Here is a 22,643-nt window from a genome sequence, read left to right on the forward strand (position 1 = left end):
GCAAGTAGTGCTCCTTAAATAGAGTAAGACAAATAGAGTTTAATAAGTATGAAACACTGAGTTGAATCAGTGATATGTATGAAATGGTTTCACTGGGTTGTATCAGTGATGAGGATGAAACAGGATATAAGTGAAATGTGATATAGATGAAATGCGATGTAAGTGAAACATGATATAGGTAAAACACAATGTAAGTGAAATGTGATGTAGATGAAACATGATAAAGGTGAAACACAATATATATGAAACAATGATGCAGGTGGAACCCCCCAAGTGATGGGATCAGTTGTAATAGTACAGGGTCAATGATGAATAGTGAGAAAGAAAAGAAAACCCCCCTCAATACTGTAACAATAAAGGTCTATGTACAGAACTGCTACAATCAGTTCATGGACACTGTAGATTAGTGGATCTAATCTTATCTAGCATAGATCTAGACATATGATCATTATCTGATGCATCTGATGTACCAGATATAGTTACAAGTCTAGACTGAGTCTAGTAGATTCCAGACAGAGTCTAGAAGCATCTAGCTAGACCTAGCTGTGTCTATTGTTCTACAATGTCAGCAGATATGACACATTCCTTTGATGTCTGTTGTCAGCTTCCTGGAGATTACTACCCCATTAGGCAGCTGACTAATATTAAGTGTATGGCACCACTTTAGATTATTATCTAATTGTTTGTATATGTAGCATCCTCCCTGTATATATAAATCCCTAGGTAGAACACTTAATGCTCAGTGCTTTAACTCTCTCTCCCATCCTCATCTTAGTATCTTCACAGATATCTAAGACAACTCTAAAGCCTTCTTACTTGCCTGTTGTCTAGTCAACACAGGTAAGGTTTATTGCCATAATTATATTTTAACATTATTATCTCCTACAAGACTGCTTCTATCCTTATGTTTGTTATTAGCAAATAACATGCCGATGTTTAATTTACCTGACTTGAAGCTCAAGGATCCTCAGCAAGGAGACTATTGTAGTGTGTACTTTTATATTGTAACACTTTACATAATACTAACTTATACTTTACAATATAGGCCAAGATAGCATCTCTAATATTGTGTTATCTTCATCAGTACCCAAGTTATCTTGGGCTGCAAAGTTAAATGAAAATCAGCAATCATCTTTAACTGTCTTGCAGCAAGAAGCTCTTCTTAGACTCTCACTTCGCCATCAATATACATCATCAGTTCAGTATAGTCCAGAAAACCACACTTTATCATTCCAACAAGAATTACCACCTGTATTATTGGATATATGCTCTTGCTCTGCATCCCCAGCACAGAATATATATTCTGCTGAATCCTCATCTTCAGGATTTCAGAGGAATTCTGGCTCAGGTTGGCCAGTTGATGCACCTAGTGATAGCAACACTAGCTCAGGTGTAGATGAACATGTCTACTCAGAGCAACAGCAACTGCATAGTGATGACAATAGTAACCATGAAGGTAGTATTATCTTAATTGCTTTTGCGTTTCTATAGTGGCTAATTTTGTTTAACTGTAGAGATGCATCATGACATATCAGAGCCCAGATATTATATATCTTCTCATCCTCATCATTCATCTGCAAGAAGAATGCATCAGAACACCACCATTGCAGCTAGTGGTTCAAGGTCAAAATATGGTCAAATCCCCATTGATTTGCACACAGTAGGAATTTGGACACAAGCAATCTCAGAATACATCAAGATGAAGAAAGGAAACTCTGTGGTTTTTCCAGATGATGAAGAAAAAATATGGCTAAAGTTGAAATGGGCAATGGGATATATCAATGAGTTCAAGGCTATGGTAACAGATGTCATGCTTAAGGTAAGTTTTGTCTGTAGAGAAATACAAGTTTTAATCACTGATTCTCATATAGAAATCCAAACTGGGTAAAACCATCAGGATATATAGCAAATTAAACACTGATGCTACCTGGAAGATGGAGGAGAAGGAGATGCTGGATCGCGCACGGGATATTCAACAATATTGGCGCGAGCGCATTCATTCATCCACAGCATCACGAGCATAAAGGCATAAAGCCTGTGTCAGTTGCAGTTAATTGGGAAGATCCAGGAACACGGATGAGCAGGAAGGAACAAGGACTTGAAGGTCTTAAAGCCGTCTCAAATATTACATGTCTTGTATACCATAGTGAACCAGAATCGTGATACCGAGGATAGTTATGTGTAGATATACGTGCAGCAAACGCTAGACTATAATCTTGCCTGAGTTCTCATCAGTCAAGTGAACAATTGAATCACGGAGACTGTGTCGACGCACTAAAACATTATCGAAACGGGAGGTGAAGGATAGGAGACACACACCTAGCGCTGCAGGTTGCAAAACTCATGCACGGCAGAGCGAGAGTGGTAACAAGTAGAATCTAAATGACTTTCACCACCAAACAAATATCATTGGCACTAGGCAGATTAGGGTCATTACACGTTTCCTTTCTTGGGGGCGTGCAACCCGTCAACACGCAGAGCAAATATATGCGAACAGACAACAGGCTATGCGACAGATACAATCTATGCGATCCACAATATCGGATTGTCAGCCTCGGCGACGGCACGAAGGTAGGGACACTGACACAACTATGAGACAAATTTTTGCGGGGAGATGAGATAAAATAAGATCATATCCTCATCGTCTGATACCCCGTGCGGCGGGCACACCACGACCACGACGGGCTGGAGAGCAGGATTATCAGTATATGTGGACAGGAGTAAGGGTGATCTATGCTCACCGTTTGCTGGGTTGTTCGCAGAGTGTGTAAGCGGGCGGCAGTGCAATATGAAGAAAGACAAAACGCACCTCGCATAATCGTCGCGCGTCCACGCGCCGTACCAATACCCCTTCCTCTCATGGCATTCGGACCCACGCGTTTGAACCTTAACAAGCGGTGCATCAGTTAAAATCGCTGTGCTGCCACCTACATCGAACTCACATCGGCGCGTTCTGCAACATGTCGGGCACGATGAAAAAACGGATCATACTTCCCCGGATGTAAACCTGGTCGAGCTGCGAGACACGGCCATCCCGCCCTGTGACTGTGATGTCCTTGAGAGAGATGTTCAAGTTGTCCTCGGCTACAAAGACGAGTTAGAAATATATGCGCGTCAGTATATCGCAGGAGGATGGGAGGCGTGCGTACCTTCTGCGAGTTTTCCGCGGTAGAGCTGGCCGGTCTTGAGCTCGACAGTGATGATGTGTCCTAGCGACTCGTGGAGGAGTTTTACAGGGATTCCGAGGCCTGCAGTGGTCATTTTTGCGGTAGAGGAGGGTGCAGAGCGCGGAAGGCGTGTTCAGGAAGCTCACCAGGCGCGTACCCAGAGCGGGGCTTGAAACTCCGCTTGAACTGGATCTGGAGCGGATCTTCGGAGATTAGATAGAAGTGTGGCTGCTGTGGCGGTTGCTACGGACTCCGCGCCGAGGATGAGCGACAAACGCGACGTGCTTGTGAAAGAGAACAGAGCAAAGTAAGGCGCGTTCCGTTTCCATCCAGGGCCCACAGCGCGAGACAGGACTGTAAGTCGTCCTTCTGCTGTTGTTCTCGGTGTTGTTACCTTTTTTAATCGCTCCCCAGGCCGTGCAACTCGCCCAAGTAGGTGCCCTTGGACCGCAGCGGACAATGCCCTCGCTGAGCAGGACACAGTCCATCTCTGTCTCAAGTTCGGATACGAGCAGAATCGTTCCTGATCCCCATAGCGGCCCGTCAGACCCAGCATGGCGTCGTCAGCGTCTGCGTCGAATTGGCAGCAACACAGTCACCACCACCATGAGCGAGACAGCTTCCCTGCGCACAGGTGGACCTGCTAGTATCGCGTCGTATGGAGCCCTCACTCGCACTGACAGGGCAAAATCCAAGTCTGCATTTATCAGCCGTGGCAGGCTGAGTACGCTGTCAAGACTGACAATGCCCGAGTACTCTGCGTCCGCCCCGACGTCACCACATTCTCCTCGCTCGTTCAAGGATTCCATTTTAACAAGCCGGCGCCCCATATCGTCATACGATCAGTCCGGAGACGGCGTCGACTATCAAAATGCGGAGATGGACGTGAAGACTAATGGCATCCGTGTTTGGTATTCTTCATTCACCTCGATTGACTGGCTCCACGATACGATCAAGGACTCTGCGCGCCATTCTCGGCTTCGCAGACACAAGTCCACACGCGGTATCCTTCTCCGCGAGCTGGACAGGAGCATCGGCTGGGTCATTGTCACCATCGTGGGCCTTCTCACCGCGGTCGTTGCCTTTCTCATCGTACGCAGTGAGCAATGGCTGTTTGACATCAAAGAAGGATACTGTCGCGAGGGGTGGCTTATGGCGAGGCGGTTCTGTTGTGCAGTCAAAGACGATTCGGCCTATCGGTCGTCTCTACCCGAGAGCCCTTGTCCGGCGTGGCGGACGTGGGCCGATGTGTTTGGGCCGATGGTAAAGGAGGGTAACCGAATGGGATTTGAGGCGGAGATGGTCGAATATGTTGCATACGCACTGGTGGCGGTTGGTGTCCTCTGCTGGGGTGTTGTGTGCTATCTCCTGACCCGGTGTCGCATAGCTGTCGTTAGCCGTTGTGTCGTCGCTGCTCACCCTCAATCTGACTGCCTCAACGAGCTTCGTGACCCGGAAAGACTCGGGCGTGCTCTCTCCCGAGTTTGCAGACCTAGACGCGGGAGTGAAGACACTCCCAGCGCCGGCCAGAAGCGAACAACGGCGCAAGGTTCTCTACTACGTGCGTCATTCAAATCGGCTATCATCCCGCTTGCTGACTTCAATTCACAGGCAGCAGGCAGTGGAATCCCGGAGATCAAAACAATCCTCTCAGGTTTGCCATTTTCACTGATTCACTGGTTTGAGCAAGTGTTAACATGAACAGGTTTTGTGATCCATGGATATCTCGGCGGCAGGACGCTCTTCACAAAGAGCGTCGGCCTGGCCCTTTCGGTCGCGTCAGGACTGTCTCTGGGTGAGTCGCCATTTCCACAGCGGCCGAGTGACCGCTGAAATCCCCGTACGTACGACAGGAAAAGAAGGGCCATTTGTTCACATTGCTTCCTGCATAGGCAACATCGTCAGCCGATTCTTCGGCAAGTACGAGAACAATGAAGGTACAGAGGCCGTATTTCTCGTGGAGTCGCCTTATGGCTGATCCCAGCTGTATAGCTAAGCGGCGAGAAATATTGAGTGCTGCAAGCGCTGCTGGCGTCGCGGTCGCATTTGGAGCACCCATTGGCGGCGTCCTCTTCAGTTTGGAAGAAGTATCCTACTTCTTCCCGGCAAAGGTGATGTGGAGAAGGTTCTGGGATCGTGTTTTTTTTGGCCTCTGGCTGACCTTGCTTCCTAGCTTCTTCTGTGCCATGGTTGCCGCTATGACGCTCAAGCTCCTCGATCCCTTCGGCAGCGGAAAACTGGTCCTCTTCCAGGTTACTTATGACAAGGTTCGCTTGCATGGCCCAAAATTGCACTAGCACCTCAGCGCCTATACTCATCCCTTTGCAGGACTGGCATGCATACGAACTTATCTTTTTCCTTCTCCTGGGCGTCTTTGGGGTATGTGGCGAACAACCCGATATTACTCAAAGTCCAGCAAGTGATATTTTTTCAGGGTGTTTGGGGTGCATATTTCTCAAAGCTCAACGTCCGTTGGACGCGGTACGTCCGCAATGGAACATGGCTTAAGGCGCACCCTGTCTTCGAAGTGTTCCTTGTACGAGCTGCCTGACATACTATACGCAATTCCTGCCACTTACCAATCTTCCTAGGTGACGCTGCTGACCACGATACTCTGCTTCGTCAACCCCTACACGCGCATGGGAATGACTGAGCTCGTGTACAACCTCTTTGCAGAGTGTCGGCCGGGCAGCGCAAACTCACATGAAGGGCTCTGCGTACTCAACCCCCCAGAGCAGGCTATGCCCGTGATCCGCGCTATTTTTGTCGCACTGATCGTGAAGGGAGCGCTCACAATCATCACATTCGGCATCAAGCTGCCTGCGGGCATCTTCATCCCGTCCCTCGGAGGCAAGTGCTCATTCCTGAATGGCTGGAAGATCGCTGAAGCTTGCTGCAGTCGGCGCGTGCGCTGGACGCATATTGGGCATTCTGGTGCAGTGGATGCAGTTTTCGCACCCGGACAGCCCAATCTTTGCGTCGTGTAAGGGCGACCTTGATTGTGTCGTCCCCGGGCTGTACGCTATGGTTGGCGCCGCGGCCACTTTGTCTGGAGTCACGGTAGGCAGTATGCAGTGTCTGTGTGAGGAACGATCAACATTTACTCTGTTCCCATAGCGCACGACAGTATCGCTTGCGGTCATCATGTTTGAGCTCACAGACACGCTAACATATACCGTTCCCGTGATCCTATCGGTGCTAGTCGCAAAGACTGTGGCCGACGCACTGGAACCCAAGGGCATTTATGATCTTGTCATCGAGTCTGTCTTATCATCTCTGTGCTCTCCCACTACTTGCTGAGTGCAAATCCAGCTTGTCGGAGCTGCCCTACTTGGATGCCAAACACACCCATCTTTGGGGCAACTTGCAGATTGACGATGTGGTATGTGTTGTTCGTCCTAGTGAACACTATATATCCCTAAATGTCTAATTTCAGACCGATCGCAATGTGGACGTGATCCGGCTCGAATTCGAGAATACCGTGAAAACTCTTCGAGACCAGCTGCAAGCGCTGATCCTTGCGGGCCACTCGGATGGAGGATTCCCAATTCTCAGGGCGAATGGAGAGGGCCAGCGGATGGTTGGTTATATTGGCGCGAATGAGCTCGAACACGCACTCAGTAATTGTTGTTGTATGTCTCTTGGCCTTGTGTTCTGATAGCGTCGAACAGGTATCGTCGCGGACGATGCGGATAGGGCAATATCGTTCCACAGTGTTGGGCCATATGAGCATGGCGGGCCCATGATGGCGTCTTTCTCGTCGGAAGCAGAGAGTGCGATGCAAGGCGCACTCGATTCGTTCGACTTTAGCCCTTACATGGACCAGGTCGGTTGAGATCTCTCGGTGCTCAGCTTGTCTGATCTGCGCTTGATACCACAGGCCCCGATCACGGTTCAGTCGAATTCCCCGCTTGAGCTTGTCCACCAATTCTTCATCAAACTCGGAGCGCGATATGTTGTCGTCATCGATACTGACGGATTTTGTACGCGCATCATTGACGTTTATGTTTGGGACCGTCGTACTGACCACGGGGCTTGGCTAGATGAGGGTGTTATTGATAAGAAGACATGGCTCGCATTCCTTGGTCAACTAGACGAGAAGACATCATAGTTATTCATCTGCTAGTGTATCATTGATTCCTGCATCTCATACACAAATCTACTATCACAACCTTGGTTCACATACTATACCCGTATTCTATTCGTTGTTGCCTTCAGAGTATTTCGCACACCGTCCTTCCACATCCGTATCAGCCCATTCTATCCATTCACTGCTGTACGACTCGTTTACTCATTTATTATCTGTACTGACTAGGAACCTCAGGAGATAATGTTACATATTTACTGATTGGCCGATCTTGTATCTTATCTGGGACGGACAGCCAATCAGGGAGCGAGCCCCGTAAATTTACTGAACGCCTGCAGGCGATCGGTTTCTCGATGCCCCCCTACTACTACAGACTTGGTTTTCTTCATCCATTCAAGTACGGTAAACAGACCTAGATTCGCCATTCTGTACGCAAGGACCGGTAAGTATGACAGAGGTTGTCCACCATCACAGATCGTCTTTGAAACAAGTACTGGAGTCCATCCTCCTGTACGGCTCCATTTCTGATCGTTCGCGCAGAAAAACAAGTCGTTTAAGTCCAGACACGCCACAAAAAGCTCCTTGAAGGAGGCCTCAAAAGGTATATCAGAGCGTTTCGCATTTACAAACACGCCATACCTCTCATACACAAATCTCTCCCCATTCCCCAGGTCGCGTTACACGCCAGTCTCCGAAAGCCGCACCCACCGCGAATACTACCGCCCAGTCTCGCCTGAACAGGCGCAATACGTCCAAGCAGGCACAGATCAAAAAGCGCCAGGCTCTTGTATCAGCGACCCGGATATTCAGCGGTGTCGATGGTACGCCCCGGATAGTGGCGATCGTCCCCCTCACAGAGGATGCCTCGTCGAAAAAAGTAGCCACTGCGCTCACTAGCGCCCTCGACTCGTCTGCGGACATTTCGTCCGAAGAAGGGACTTGGAGAGTCAGGTAGGAAAGCTGTGCTACACTGCTACCGGATGGCCGTAACACAGACTTTCTAGGGCAGAGCGGTTCAAAACCTCTCTCCAATTCATACCCCTTCCATACAAGCGGCTATATGCGGCTCTCGATGCATGCAAAGCGGCGGACTATGTGGTATTCGTCTTGTCTCCCAATGTCGAAGTGGACGTATGGGGGGACACGCTATTACGCACACTGCAGGCGCAGGGTCTCCCACAGGCCGTGACTGTCGTCTCTTCCGACGCACCGATGGAACCGAAGGAGAAGCCTGCGATCCTGAAGTCGCTCCTGTCCTTCATCCAGTACTTCGTGCCAGGCCATTCGAGGGTTTTCGACATCCACACAAGTGCTGACGCACTAAATGCTGCGAGGACCCTCTGTGAAGGTAGACCGGCAGACGTAAAGTGGAGGGACGGACGGTCGTACATTCTCACGGAGGAGGCCCATTGGCAGGACGGCACGTTCAGCATCACGGGCGTCGTTCGAGGCACTGCGCTCTCTGCCAATCGTCTGATACATGTCCCAAATTATGGTGACTTCCAGATTTCCAAAGTGCGCGTCCGCTGTGCTACTACTAGTGAATACGAATTCACATTAATGTCGATCTTCTAGATCATGACTGCGTCGTTGCCCCGACAGTCGAGGGCTGGTAATGCAGAGGGCATGGAGATAGAGCCCGCTGTGCTCGCTGAACCCGATTCATCTTCCGCAGACTCTCTGGTGTCTAGCAATGACCCGGACGATATGGCGAATGAACAGACGTGGCCAACTGAAGAGGAGATAAGGAGTGCGCCGGCTAATACCAACCCATCCGATCTTGGTCCAGACGCGAAAGAGGGGACGACGCCGAGGCGCGTGCGGAAGCTTCCTAAGGGGACAAGCGAGTATCAGGCTGCGTGGATCATCGACGAGAGCGACGATGAGGAAGGCGAAAATGTGGAAAGCGACAAAGAGAATGATGAGACTGCGGTGGAGAACGCAGAAGATGCGGAGATGGTGGAGGTGGCTGAAGAGGATCATGAGATGGAGTCAGAAAGTAGGAAGAGTGTCGCGTTCGAGGACTTGGAGGAGGAGGAGGAGGGCAGACAGTGCGTGTTCCGATATCTTTCATCCTCAGCGCAAACCTGAGCGGGCATCAGGCTCAAGTCTTGGAGGGACCGCAAACGCGAGGAAGAGGACGATCTGGCGTTCCCGGACGAGATTGACACGCCACTTGATGTTCCTGCACGGACGCGGTTCGCACGATACCGTGGTCTGCGGTCTTTCAGGACTAGTCCTTGGGATCCATACGAGAACTTGCCAAGAGACTATGCCCGTATATTCCAATTCGAGGATTACAAGCGCACAGAACGGGCAGTAAGGAAACGCGGAGAGCAGGACCTAGCTGTGGTTGAGGTGTGTCTGGTGTGTTGGTTGCAGTGGCACGAATTGACATGATCTTCTCCAGCCCGGGACTCGTGTGACTGTTTATCTTAAGGACGTACCCGAAGGAGTCGTCCAACGCGACGGCAGTGCCCCTCTTGTTCTTTTTAGCTTGTTGCAACATGAGCACAAGAAGACAGTTTTGAATTTCACAGTTCAGCGAAATACCGAGTATGATGACCCCGTCAGATCTAAGGCATGAAGCGCAGCATCTATTATCAGGAGTTCTTCTCATAAGACTTTTCTTTATAGGACCCCCTCATTTTATGCGTCGGACCTCGCCGATTGCAAATTAATCCAATATATAGTCAACATACCCGTGGAGGTGGTAAAGGGGCGAACAATGTCCATAAGTTTGAACGCTATTTGCGACACGGTGTAACCAGCGTGGCAACCATCTACGCGCCTGTGGTGTTCGGGGCGCAACCTTGTATGTTACTCAGAGAATCGGAGGACCCCCAAGGTAAAATCGCATTTATGTCGTATCAACTTTCAGACACTCAAAGCGTTGCAGCACCTCATCTTGTCGCGATGGGCACATTCTTACACCCCGATACCACGCGAATCATCGCGAAACGCATCATTTTGACAGGTCATCCTTTCAAAGTGCACAAGAAGACCGCCACTGTGCGATATATGTTTTTCAACGCAGGTCTGTAGTCCATTTTATGTTCTATTACCCGGGCTGACAGCTTGGGGAAAGATGACGTGAACTACTTCAAGCCCATTCAACTGCATACAAAACATGGACGAACGGGCCACATCCGCGACTCCCTCGGCACGCATGGTTATTTCAAGGCGTATTTTGATGGTCCGATAAACCAGATGGATACTATATGTATGTCACTCTACAAACGTGTGTTTCCCAAGTGGAGCGATATTTGGAAAGAGCCGCCAACTTCGCCTGGCTCGGATGCTATGGAGGAGTGATCGTTCATTTGAGCCCCGTCTCATTAAATCCATCATGTCAGCACTAGTTGTGTCCGGAGCTGTACGTCTGCGTTCCATGTAGGTTTGGATCCTTGCAATAGGCAATATGTAACTAATATACTCAAGATATACTCCAAACAAACCGTCCGTGTAAGATTAGGTAGAATCTCGTAATATGTCGTCTATGAAGGTGGTAGAGTTTCACGTCTTACAGCGAAGCTCACAAATCGCTTGAAGTCGGAAAACACTTCTCGTTTAGCAGTCTGATCTCCCCTGGGTGGCGTATCCGATCCTGCCAAGGGACCCGTCGCTGGCGGTGATCCGAGTGTTGCAAGGATACTTTCACCAGTAGGACCTCCGGGTATCAAAGACACCCGGCTACCCGCAGGGCTCGTAAGACCTGTAATGTGGCCCGGATCCATGTCAAGAGACGATAGGAAGGAGGTACTAGCAAGATCCGTCTTCGTGCTGGTTATGGTGAGGAAGGCGTCTAACAGGTCATTTTGTTCAGTTTTCGTCGTTCCCTTAAGATCCAGGATCTGATATATCGTGATATCTCAATGATTGACACAATGTATGGCGAGACGGACTGACCTTCTGGAAGTTAGTAAAGGATGCGTCTCCGATCAATAGTGTGTAATTGAGAATAAAGCCTTCCGCGGGATCCTGGCAGTTGCACTAGTAAGGATCACGGCACGAATGTCCTGACGATGACTTACGACCGGGGTGACGATGACTTTCAGTAATGCCTCCAGTCTCGTGGTATGTTTGGCGACGGTCCGCGTGTAACTTTCAACCCAGTCCGGTAATTATACTAAACGGAAACAACTAAACACATACTTTGTGGTTGTTAGAGCTTCACCCGGAATCTTAAGTAATGCAACTTTCAGGGCTTGCAGATCAATCAACAATTGCTCAGCCCCAATTTCTTTTAGGGGTCGACTCTTCACCAATGAATTGGTGAACTTCGCAAAAACGGCGCTAATATGAAATATTGTCATATCCATGTGTCATAGGATTCATTGAAACCTACCTAGAGGCCTTATCCAAGAAGTTCCGAACATATCTCTTTTGCTCTACTAAAGGCTTGATCGTGTCCACAACCTGTTCGATAGCATTCACGAGATCTTCAACATACCCAGACTGACCGCTAACAGATTTCAAAGCAGTCCATGCAGTACGTGACATGTTGGAGAAAGCTGAGTCGCACGTCGCATCAAGTTCTCTCAGAAGAACCTGTATAGCCGTTGATATTGCGCTATGACAACGAATGAGACATGTTACGCAGGCCAACTGAGCAACCCACCTGACGAAGAGATCACGCTCATCCTGGAAAGAGATCTTGCTCTTAAAAAACTCGTCACTCTTCTCTCGGATATTTTCCTCCAGCTGCATATAAATTTCACGGTGAGGGCCACCGACTCAGGTTCATTCAGTATGAATCACCTCGAGAGCGGTTGTTTGGCAATAATCCGCGGTGTTGATAAGAGTACACGCGTTCTTGAGCTCGTTCATGTCAAACCGACTCTCGATGGACCTCCGCGTAACGAAAGTAGGCCTAAAACATATAATTCAAAATTATTGAGACACGGCAAGCACACAACTTACTTCTTCATGCTAGACATTAGAACATCCTCTATAATAGAGCGGAGGATGATGGTCGATCAGCTGATGTTATTGATCTGTTGTGAACATCAACACCCACCAGCATAAATTTTAAGCCATTTCTTATGCAAAACACTCAAGTCATACAAAGGCTGTCCAGTGAACAACTTTTCGCACTGTTCCAACGTCTGCGCATAGAAGTAGAACAGTTCCGTGGAGGAAGGAAGGACCAGTACAGGGGATGCAGTCTCATCAGCAGAAGATGCAGGAGCCGCCTCCAGAGAAGAACGCGACTTCGACCCTCTATACTGTGATAGCATATCTGAAAGTGCTCTGAAGTAACATGAGTTGTATGAGGTTGAAAGACGGTATTGGACAACATACTTGTCTTGTGCGTCGATGAAAACCCCCATATGAGGCTCGAAAGCGGATGATATAGTCTTTGACAGTCGAGACGCCCCAGTTGGTTGGGTGGCTTTGAGAATTTCTGGAAGCTAACAGCGAAAATGAGTGTCCAATATGAACGTGAAGCAGGCTTGCAGAGCATACTAGCGTAGCGTACTTGCGGGACATGGATGCCTCAAAGTCCATCGTTTCTTGCAACGTGTCCAATAGCTGCTTCACTGACAATTTTGATCCAGCCTTGGAGAGCAGGACAGTCATATCGTCTCTGATGGTTCATCAGTTGGCTGGCCCTCGGAGGACATGACAACAACAGCCACCTCGTGATTTCAACAAACTTTGCGGTCAGGAACCATCCGACTTTCCATTCTGCAGGAAACAAGCGACCCTGTTCCGTCTCGTGTGTCTGAAGTAGGCGTCGAAACCATGCGAAACGACGGGAGAGGTTGTCAAGCTGCCCAGCTTCGTCTGTCGACCGAAAGATTCGACGGTATTCCTTTAATTCCAATGCAACGTATCGCTCAATGAACTGGGCGCGGATATCGGAGCCCAACACGTCAATTACTAAACATGCATCTATGATCGTAGATGGTTTAACGGGTCTTGCAGGATCTTGCGTATAGCTATAGAATGATAAATGCATATATGTTGAGGCTGCCAAAAGACAGTGCACTTACAACCTTTCCCAGTCCGAGTCAATCTTCAAGCGAATTTCCCCTTGAATCTCCTGTATCCTACGCCATATTTGGGAAATTCGTTGAATTGAGGTGTATGGTTTAAAGGAGACACCGATTTGTTTCACAGCCTCAAAGTGATAGCTCCAATTTCAATCTCGGAAGCACACAAAAGTCATGCACACATACTTACTGCTAGTGTTTGGATAATTTCGTGGTATCTCTTCTCTTTGACTTGATCTTCCAACTGACTGAGTGCATTAACTAGACATCTCGAGTCAGTGAGGTTGACGGCCTTGGTTTTGCATAAACATACCCAGCATTTGTAGACGCTTCAGTATCGTCATGCTCAATATCAGATTTTTTTTTGCCAAGTCAAGTACCTGAATCTCTTTCGTGATGTTTCGCACCACCGCTTCAGATTCAGTCGCTTTCTCTCGAATTCGAGACATTTGTCCTAAAAGATCCTACAAGCATGCAGCCCAACATTATCTTACTTCAATTCAATTGTATTTGATTGGGGGGCAAGAAGAATGACATACTGAAATCATCTCTTGGATTAACTGCATTCTGCTCGGATCCTGATCGCGCCTTAATTGTTCCTTTAGTGATTCAATTTCGAGCTGCAGCTCTCGCTCGTTTTCAGTAAGGCGTCCTTGGATAGCATCGAAACGATCCAAAGACGTCTCTGCATTGTTCGAGTCATGCCATTGGAGATGACAACAGCCGGCGAAGTAACACTCACCGTCTGGGAAGTAGTCGTTTAGGACACCGACAGGATTGAAATCATGTGAAATTCGATCCAGAGGGTCTTGGATATATCCAGGTCGTATCTCCAGAATACGCTCGATGGAGAGCACAAGTTCAGGTGGAAGCTCTTCGCGCAATTGGAAGGGTGTCCACGGAATATGGTTCATGTTGGGAGTCATCATGTGAAGCTGCCACCTCAGCCACGTCAAGCAATCGTAGAAACGAAGAAGCAGCTGAATACTATAGCTCTTGGAGTTCTGCAATACCAAGTATCCGTCCAGCTCATGAGCAACTACAGACAGCATGAGCGGCATTTCCATTCTGAGCCAGTGCGCCTCTATTTGTTCGCAGCAAATAGAGGCGGGACCTTCTTCAAGCGTGCCACCATGCTCGGTCCTCCTTCAGCTGCTGCGGGGCCTTCTCGACAGTGCGAGTCTAATTCTTCTCAGAATTTGACACCGACGCAAGAAGTACCAGCTGCCTCTACTTTTGGTGTATTCCAATATGAACCTTTACCAAACCCTTCTCCAATACCTTTTCAGTCGCGCGGTCACCATGCCTCTTCCGTGCAATCCGCGCAAAGCTCATCAAATGTGAACGTTGAGCCAGCCCCAAGCTCTTATCATCCAACCCCATCAGCATCGGGAATGTTCGACTATTCTCACTATGTGCCTTTCAACCATACTTCAAATGGGTGGGGCGACGGTTTGCCTGTAGTGTCACCGGGAACATACCAGTATACACAAGGCGTGTCGCATAGTGCTCCGGGAGCGTACCGAGCACAAATACCCCAGACCCTTCAAAATGTTCAACGGTCACAGCCCTCCCCACCTCCACCTCCATTCCATAAACAATGGGATGCTGTAATCAGGAATTTCCTATCTTCTGCTGGACTCACACAGTCTGCTCGTGGATTTGATGCTGATATGGTGGTGATGAACTCAGAGTGGGAGCAGAAAAGAATTCCGGTAGCTTTAGGCGAGCTAATGAAAGAACTTCATGTATGTTCTTTTAACATGGGCTTCCCTGACCAAGCTAATTTGACATTTTGGTGCTACTGATGTCAGCGGCTGACTGAGAATGACGTGAAGCAAACAAACAGTGGTACTGATAACAACCATCCTGTGGAACGATCGTTAGAAGAGCGTAAACTCGAGTATGCGCATTTCGCGGATGGCGTGGAACCTCGCTCGCAGACTTCAGTAAGTCATTATGCTCTACGTGTCTGTTTTGAGCTCTCATTCCGAGCAGGTCATCAAATCCGTCTCTGAGTTTCTCGCGCGTAATCGTGCTCGGAACGATGCGTCTAATCGTGTCGAGTTCTTGCAGTCTCTCGCTGAGAAAAAGCGCCGACTGGACACAAGCAATGACTCCAACCTACAGCCAGAGATCGCCTCCTGCGCTCGTACAGATGCAAAAACACAAAATAGAGACATTCAGATGAAGTATGATATAGCGAAGAATGAAGATGGCCCACTTCGTAGAACGATGAAAAGTGAATTTCCGAAAGATGTAAACGAAGCCCACCGACAGGAGCACGGATCTGGAGGGTGTATCGATGTCGAGCAATATCCCGCATTAGATGAGAGAATCCGGAATATTGAGTCTCATGCCGCAATACGCTACGGTATGTGAGCTCACGAGCATGCGTGGTCCTTGTTCTTATTATATACAGTTCCGTCTCCGCCGAAATCATTGCTCGATCGTCTAAGGTTCCTCGAGGATCATATCGTACGATTAGAAAAAGAGTATCCACCGTGGGCCGCCCTTCATTTCAATCAACCGAAACGGGGCGTACGTTTCCCGACAGTTTTTCGTATATGTTCCAAGTTCTAAAGATCTTGTAGTGGCCCCCGCCTCCTCGAGCCACCCCACTCATCGTTCCTTCTCATCTTACATCAAGTACTGCAGACGACCTACCTCCTGCAGATGCTCCACCGCTACCAGGGTCCCATGTGTCGTTCGCGGCTAGTTCCACTGTGGAAGCTACTGGGAAAGGGAAGGGTAAATCGGGCCGCACGCCTAAGTCTAGTCTTCACAGAGCTGTCATGGAGAAGCTCGAGGTACAGAAAGCCATGCACGATATCGCGGGGATTAGTAATGAGGGTAACACTTAGACTAAGGCTTTCCGCTAGCCTGTAGTTATACTGATGCATATCAAGTATCGATCATCGTTCACCACAGTTCCTCCGAATTGCACAACCTTAACCCAGTTACGTTGGGTACAAAACACCTGCACTTACTTTAACTACTAGTTCTTCCGTACTTACCCCTGTCTCTTGCTGACAGAAATAATCAGAGACTTATTAATGTGACGTACGTGTCAACGAAGGATTCAATCCCCGTATCATGCGTATTCGTGTCGGCTATCGACCTCGATCCGTAAGTCGGCATCGGATCCACAGATCGCGAGAGTTCAAGATGCTCATCCTGCTCCAGATACTGTTTTCATACTGTTCGTCATTTCGTGTATTACAACTCCGCAAGGTGAGTTCTACAATGAGAGATGTTGATGATGAACTTAACATATAGTCATTTGAATATGTTTTTTCGCAATGGTACCGGGGCAATCGCACTGTTCATCGAGTAAAGAAGTCTCTGACGAGTGCGAGTACAATATGTGAACATCTTTCGATCAGGTTTGTGGAAAGATAGGCCTGTGTCGTACATGGGCGTTCACTTTCTATTCGGTAGTGCAAACACAAAAACGGGTTTAATACAGACTTACAGTGTCGCACAAAATACTCATTGCAGACAGACCAGTGAAATATTGCTCTCAGCAATCCGTCTTTATCCCTAATTCTCACATGGACCCTACAGAGCTGACACCACGTGCGAATGTTCGCTTCGTTGATGAGTGGTCCTTGGATCACCTGTGTTGTCTGTATCTGAACTGAGACAACCTGACTGACATACATAAATTTGTTTTTCATTTACAGCTTTAAGTTTCTACACAAGAATGGACGTGACCCAGCGGACACGCACTATATCCGCGTGCGTGGCAGATCAGGCCATTGGGTAAGCGGCCCAATTCACGTTTTCAGTTTTCACAGGTACCTTCGTCCCATGAGAAGAATTACGGAGCTCGCATATCCATAAGCTCGATACGCAGCGCGTGTGGATATGGTGCCTTGAATTTAGCCATGCATCGCAAGAGGCTCATTCCGATCGGTCAGGCGTTCAACTTTGAGCCGATATCCTACATATTCCGTGCATCTGGCCCTCTGCGCTTAGGTTATTGTCTACGAAGAACTGTTCCGCAATGCCAGCGGTTCAAGTGCAATTTGACAGGCTCAATTCAACGTGAACTGATGACCCTGACTTTTACAAATTCCGTATGGATGGGCGGGCCCTGCCATCTCGCGGTCAAGCAAGCTCACAAAGCGTGGTGGCAAGTGTCAAATACGCAATCTATTGGTCCCGCATGTGCACCCAGTACTGCGGGTCAGTACCGATCAGTGGCGACGGTGATCATGTTTGTTGAGTCCGCCAAACTCGTACAGCACCACTGGACAAAGTATATTACATCGCATGATCGTCACTCAGTCTTTCCAATATCTTGTAAATGGTTGAAAGATCATATATTTACGCGCTTCAGGGACCTCCGTGGCGCCTCCCAAACAAGACTCGACGTGAGTTAGCGCCACCCCATGTCGTAGTTTGATGTAAACTCATACGTGTCATTCGTTTTCGGCTCTCCTCCGCTATGGTCTTCCAGGCGCTCAGCCCTTGCTTCGTGTGGGCTTACATATGTCCTTTCTCTCCCTGAATCTATCATTCTAGGCGCTCATAACTTGATTTGTGTAGGCTTACAAACGTTCCCCCTTGGAGATCGCGATCCTCTCCCTGAATCTAGGTCAAAGAGCCACCGGAAGACTTCTTTTGGGTGCGTTCGCTCCAGCCCGACGATGACACCACGTTTGCCACCCATCAGATGGCTCAATAAATTCAGTATATAAGACATGAGTACGCCGCCAACTTATCACAATATTGCACCCCCTGCTTGTGCTACGTCGTTCAACGAATACCGCATCATATAGTTGGCAAGACACGATGATTGACATCATCACTGCACTTTGGGGGGCACTACTTTTAATCATCATGTGGTTTTTAAGGTACTATATGAAGCAGCGTTTCTTCAATTCCATATTAGATAATATCCCAGGACCGCCATCGAGTTCGTTCTGGACTGGTACGCCGTTTACATTCTTTGAAGCTATATTTACCGCTGGCTGAAGCAATAATCGTTCTAGGCAATCTTCAACAATTTTTTGGTAGACATGGCTATGGCTTCCATGAGGAACTGGCGCAGAACTACGGTTCTGTAGTCAAGATACACGGATCATTTGGGGTTAGTATGTCTTGCCGTCTAACTTATGTGCATACTGACAGTATGCTCGACAGCGGCGATTACTGTACGTCTTTGATCCGAAAGCGCTTCACACCATGACTGTCAAGGATCAAGCTACATTTGAGGAAGGGTCTGATTTCATCAAGTGCGATATTTCTGTCTCTTATTCACATGCATCAATATTCACCTGGCGGAGCAGTGCAAACCTACTGGTATTTGGACCAGGTCTCCTGTCTACGCTTGGTGGGAGAGCTCCTTTTAGACGTGAATGTGCATTTACTGTTCTACCCCACAGGCGAGCAACATCGTAGACAGAAGAAGATGCTTAATCCCGTGTTCAGTATCAATCACATGCGTCGTCTATTGCCCATATTCTACGAGACCGTTCATCAAGTCAGTCTTTCATAGCATTGCCAAGAATGTTTCTCCCGGTGTTCACAGCCTATATCGCAGCTTCGCATAGCGATGATGTCGGAAGCTGCAACGGGGGACGGGGAAATGGACATCCTGGACTGGATGGGACGGATGTCTCTTGAGCTCATAGGGCGAGGTGGGCTTGGTACATCATTCGATTCCCTAATCGTGGGTACCAAGAGCGACTACGGCGAAGTCATGAAGTCAACGTTGTAAGTCTCGGGACATTGTCCCTATAACTGCCCTTGATTGTGTCTATTTATTGAACTGCTATCAGCGCGGCGCTTCAGGACGTCTTTATCCTCCGACCTCTCCTCCCATATGTATCCCGACTTGGCCCCGCATGGTTCAGAAGACGCATGGTCGAAATCATCCCATACCAGCCAGTACGGAAATTGAAATCACTTGTGGACAAGATGGCAGATCGCTCGACAAAGATATATCAAGAAAAGAGAGCGGCACTGCGTGATGGAGATGGAGGGACCTCAACGCAGAGTGGAGAAGCGACGGATATTATGACTATTTTAAGTGAGCTTTCTGCTGAGAATACGACTTGTCTACTCGAAACTGAGCTCCAGCGAAGTGAAAATGAACATGGTCGCTGATGATGAAGATAGGTTATCCGATGACGAAGTACATGCACAAGTATCGTAGGGTTTCTCCCTTTTTTTTGCAACACCAGAGTGTCTCATTTTGGCTCAGAACCATGACTCTAGCAGCAACTGATACCACGTCGAACGCATCATCGAGGGTATTGCACTTGCTAGCAGAACACCCTCAGGTTCAAGAAATGCTTCGCAGGGAGATCGTGGACGCATGCGATGGCGACGAGCTTTCGTACGACCAATTGAACCGTCTCCCGTATCTGGATGCTGTTTTGCGCGAAACTTTGCGGCTGTAAGTCATCGCTTCCGACTTGGCCGAACCATGTCCATCTAAAACCTCGACACAGTTACCCCCCTGCTACATTGCTGTCTCGCGAGTAAGTGCATAATCCTATCAACACTGCCACCGCTTTCGATGACCTTCCCTCCTTTTTGCCTCAGGGCAACGGAGGACACTGTCCTTCCTCTCTCTGAACCAATTCTCGGTGTTGACGGCCAATTGATCCACGAGGTTCCGATATGCAAGGGTACCGAACTATTTGTTGGTGTCTTAGGGTCTAACACGTGCAAGACAATCTGGGGTGAGGATGCTCTAGAGTGGAAGCCAGAGCGCTGGCTATCTCCCCTGCCAAATACCGTTATAAAATCCCCCATACCGGGCGTATACTCTAAGCTGTGAGTCAAAAATTAGATATTTTCGGGCTAATTACGAGCGTTCATCCGGTGCCTTCTAGGATGACATTTTTGAGTGGCAAGAGGTCTTGCATGTTCGTCACGTTCACTTTCCCTGGTTTTCAAATACTCAATTCCCACTTTATCAGCGGATTCAAGTTCGCGGAGCTGGAAATAAGTAAGGAAGACCATCAATACCCCTAAGCCGGACTATTCAATTTGTTTCCTTACAGAGGTTATTTTGTCCATGTTACTCCCTACCTTCACCTTCGAGTTAACCGATAAGCCGATAACTTGGAACGTGGCGACCGTCTATTATCCTACCGCCAGCCCGGAGGATACACAACCCCAGTTGCCTCTAAAAGTGCGCCTTTTGAGAGCACCTAATACACAGCATTAATGGCATTGCTGGGACACCCGGACACATTTTACGGTTCCATTAAGGCCAAAAGCTGATGAATGTAGACAACGTAAATGTTGAAAGGATATATCCCACCGACTGAAATACATGTATCTTGGTGGGCCCGACTGCAAGCTACTCCGGCCTGAATCTCTGTACCGGACGCACTAGTAAGAATATGTATGAGGTATGATAACGGAATAGATTATCCTGCTACTTGAGCCGACTGCTACATCACGGGTCCTGTTGTAAACCTGCAGGAAGTACTGTACCGATGCTGCGCTTAACCAAACACCGGTGGCTTCGATGCGGTGACAGTGGCACCTCCGGTTATAGTGCCAGAAACGCCCACTCTTCGTGTTACACTGTAGTTGCCTTTTTCAGACAACACGTGCTTGATCGATTGAATACAAGTTCGCAACCCTCGCGTCCGGTTTGTGGCAGCTCTGCACCTCACATTCAGGAATCCGCGAACCACTTCTTTGCCAACATGCACGCGATACAGGTCAGTGCCAAATCCATGTATCCACCGGTCGTATCTGATACACTACTCGCTTTAGCAACAATATTGGGCGGTGCGAGACTACCTTAGCCCAGTACGCTCTCCAATTTCATTGCCGTGGACGCTCGTTTATCTATGAGCTTGTAGGTGTTGAAGGAGAGCAAATTCAAGGAACACGGTCGTATAACCCCAGGTGTGTGCAGTGTGCAGACTGAGCTCGTTGTAGACTAATCTACCACTCAGAGGAATTTGTCGCCGCTGGTGATTTCCTCGCGTATAAATTTCCCGTGTGGTCATGGTGAGTGATACCTCGAGTTCATCATACATGCTCAAACTCATGAAACGACGCGTACAGGGAGAAAGGTGACGCGTCGAAAGCTAGGGACTACCTCCCGACCGATAAGCAGTACCTCGTTACTCGTGGCGTGCCATGCCTTCGCCGCGCCACAGCACTTGCTTATACCGACGCCGATGAGGATGCCGAGCGCCTCCTTTCCATCGGCGATTTGTCGTCAACTGGAAACGAGGCCGACGAGTGGGTGGAAACACATGCAGGACGGGCTTCCGACATCGACTCTGGGGCGAATCCCGGCGTAATTGATGACATACCTGATGTCGACGACCACACCGGTGAGGGTGCGCTTGCGAGTGCCATGGGCAATGTTTCGCTCTCAGGGGCGAATGGAGATGGCGTCGGAGAGATTCCTGATATGGATGAGATTCCCGACATGGAGGAAGAAGATCTCGAGGCAGACGACGACGAAGCAACTGCTGCGCCCAGGGTGACACCGACTTCAAGGATCATCGATTCAAGGTACGAATACTGGTTCAATAAAAACAAAAACTCATAACTGTGAAACCGCGATAATAGTGAAGTGGAGGTCGCGAAAGGGAATCTGCTCCAAGTGCGAACTTACGATGTCATGATCTCATATGACAAGTACTACCAGACACCGCGTATTTGGCTCATAGGCTATGACGAGGCGAGCATCAATCTTGCATTTGTCTTTAAGTACCTAATGTTCAATAATCTATCAGAACCGAACACCTTTGACTCCCCCACAAATTTTTCAAGATGTCTCGGCTGATCATGCATTTAAGACGGTGACAATCGAAGCCTTCCCACATTCCACTAGCTTACAGGCTGCCTCCGTTCACCCATGCAAACACGCGAGCGTCATGAAGAAGGTTATCGAGCGTATGAATGCTGGGGTTATCGAGGAACAGCAAGCGCAACGCAAAGCGTTTGCGTCAGGGCCGGCGTCGCCGAAGGATAAACAGAAGAAATGGCTGTTCCGTCGTGCAAGCGGAAATGGAAAGGAAGATAAGACACCCACAACGCCTGGCGAAGAAGAGATGGAGGGCATGCGGGTCGACTTTTACCTTGTCGTCTTTCTCAAATTCATCGCATCGATCGTGCCGACGATTGAAGTTGACTCAACCACAGCTTTCTGATTTTGTGGTGGTGGCGTAGAGGATTTTCGTTGGGACATTTACCTGGAGTCACTAGACGTATTGGAAGAAGGTACTTAACTCACCTGAGCTTTGGAGTCGTATGCATACCTACTCTGCCCTCAGCTTGTATCATCACTTGTGTAAAATGATATATGAATTCACACTCTGTCGCTTACACTAAACGAGCGTATGATTGGGACTAGCTCAGAAGCCAGTAACTTGATATGAGAATTTATTCCTGTCG

General features: G+C 48.5%; 7 protein-coding genes across 7 annotated transcripts; 5 read left to right on the forward strand and 2 right to left on the reverse strand.

The window, feature by feature from the left end:
- Nucleotides 1-1,699: 1,699 nt before the first annotated feature.
- Nucleotides 1,700-2,024, forward strand: FIBRA_00710 (uncharacterized protein; the record flags this gene model as incomplete). Its single annotated transcript, XM_012322599.1, has 2 exons — nt 1,700-1,819; nt 1,872-2,024. The coding sequence occupies 2 exons, from the start codon at nt 1,700-1,702 to the stop codon at nt 2,022-2,024; spliced, it is 273 nt and encodes a 90-aa protein (XP_012177989.1).
- A 614-nt stretch (nt 2,025-2,638) lies between these two features.
- FIBRA_00711 (uncharacterized protein) lies at nt 2,639-3,261 on the reverse strand (the record flags this gene model as incomplete). The annotated part of the gene is made up of 5 exons (XM_012322600.1): nt 2,639-2,685; nt 2,742-2,747; nt 2,810-2,886; nt 2,943-3,084; nt 3,150-3,261. 5 exons carry the CDS (start codon nt 3,259-3,261, stop codon nt 2,639-2,641), a joined length of 384 nt encoding a protein of 127 aa, XP_012177990.1.
- Nucleotides 3,262-3,773: 512 nt separating this feature from the next.
- Nucleotides 3,774-7,278, forward strand: FIBRA_00712 (uncharacterized protein; the record flags this gene model as incomplete). Its single annotated transcript, XM_012322601.1, has 17 exons — nt 3,774-4,499; nt 4,555-4,728; nt 4,779-4,821; nt 4,873-4,962; nt 5,021-5,104; nt 5,160-5,292; nt 5,341-5,434; nt 5,496-5,546; nt 5,602-5,703; nt 5,759-6,021; nt 6,047-6,227; nt 6,285-6,427; nt 6,480-6,549; nt 6,604-6,787; nt 6,839-6,993; nt 7,048-7,150; nt 7,211-7,278. 17 exons carry the CDS (start codon nt 3,774-3,776, stop codon nt 7,276-7,278), a joined length of 2,664 nt encoding a protein of 887 aa, XP_012177991.1.
- Nucleotides 7,279-7,702: 424 nt separating this feature from the next.
- FIBRA_00713 (uncharacterized protein) lies at nt 7,703-10,569 on the forward strand (the record flags this gene model as incomplete). The annotated part of the gene is made up of 10 exons (XM_012322602.1): nt 7,703-7,744; nt 7,795-7,855; nt 7,926-8,205; nt 8,259-8,769; nt 8,830-9,305; nt 9,357-9,612; nt 9,665-9,823; nt 9,892-10,069; nt 10,136-10,291; nt 10,343-10,569. The coding sequence occupies 10 exons, from the start codon at nt 7,703-7,705 to the stop codon at nt 10,567-10,569; spliced, it is 2,346 nt and encodes a 781-aa protein (XP_012177992.1).
- A 182-nt stretch (nt 10,570-10,751) lies between these two features.
- Nucleotides 10,752-14,167, reverse strand: FIBRA_00714 (uncharacterized protein; the record flags this gene model as incomplete). The annotated part of the gene is made up of 17 exons (XM_012322603.1): nt 10,752-11,108; nt 11,164-11,235; nt 11,289-11,358; nt 11,410-11,550; nt 11,603-11,827; nt 11,876-11,958; nt 12,016-12,127; nt 12,178-12,205; nt 12,275-12,507; nt 12,559-12,668; nt 12,724-12,844; nt 12,897-13,199; nt 13,254-13,381; nt 13,444-13,514; nt 13,567-13,717; nt 13,793-13,938; nt 13,996-14,167. The coding sequence occupies 17 exons, from the start codon at nt 14,165-14,167 to the stop codon at nt 10,752-10,754; spliced, it is 2,523 nt and encodes an 840-aa protein (XP_012177993.1).
- A 219-nt stretch (nt 14,168-14,386) lies between these two features.
- On the forward strand, nt 14,387-16,117 carry FIBRA_00715 (uncharacterized protein; the record flags this gene model as incomplete). The annotated part of the gene is made up of 5 exons (XM_012322604.1): nt 14,387-15,001; nt 15,068-15,202; nt 15,252-15,627; nt 15,676-15,794; nt 15,848-16,117. The coding sequence occupies 5 exons, from the start codon at nt 14,387-14,389 to the stop codon at nt 16,115-16,117; spliced, it is 1,515 nt and encodes a 504-aa protein (XP_012177994.1).
- Nucleotides 16,118-18,053: 1,936 nt separating this feature from the next.
- On the forward strand, nt 18,054-22,399 carry FIBRA_00716 (uncharacterized protein; the record flags this gene model as incomplete). The annotated part of the gene is made up of 20 exons (XM_012322605.1): nt 18,054-18,192; nt 18,254-18,351; nt 18,405-18,594; nt 18,647-18,744; nt 18,805-18,977; nt 19,043-19,293; nt 19,349-19,415; nt 19,468-19,662; nt 19,718-19,747; nt 19,812-20,045; nt 20,105-20,137; nt 20,192-20,220; nt 20,276-20,406; nt 20,906-20,947; nt 21,003-21,038; nt 21,092-21,137; nt 21,188-21,242; nt 21,300-21,758; nt 21,816-21,948; nt 21,983-22,399. 20 exons carry the CDS (start codon nt 18,054-18,056, stop codon nt 22,397-22,399), a joined length of 2,856 nt encoding a protein of 951 aa, XP_012177995.1.
- Nucleotides 22,400-22,643: the final 244 nt, after the last annotated feature.

The sequence above is a fragment of the Fibroporia radiculosa genome, assembly GCF_000313525.1.
Source record: "Fibroporia radiculosa TFFH 294 genomic supercontigs, scaffold296, whole genome shotgun sequence".
In the NCBI taxonomy this organism is placed as follows: Eukaryota; Fungi; Basidiomycota; class Agaricomycetes; order Polyporales; family Fibroporiaceae; genus Fibroporia; species Fibroporia radiculosa.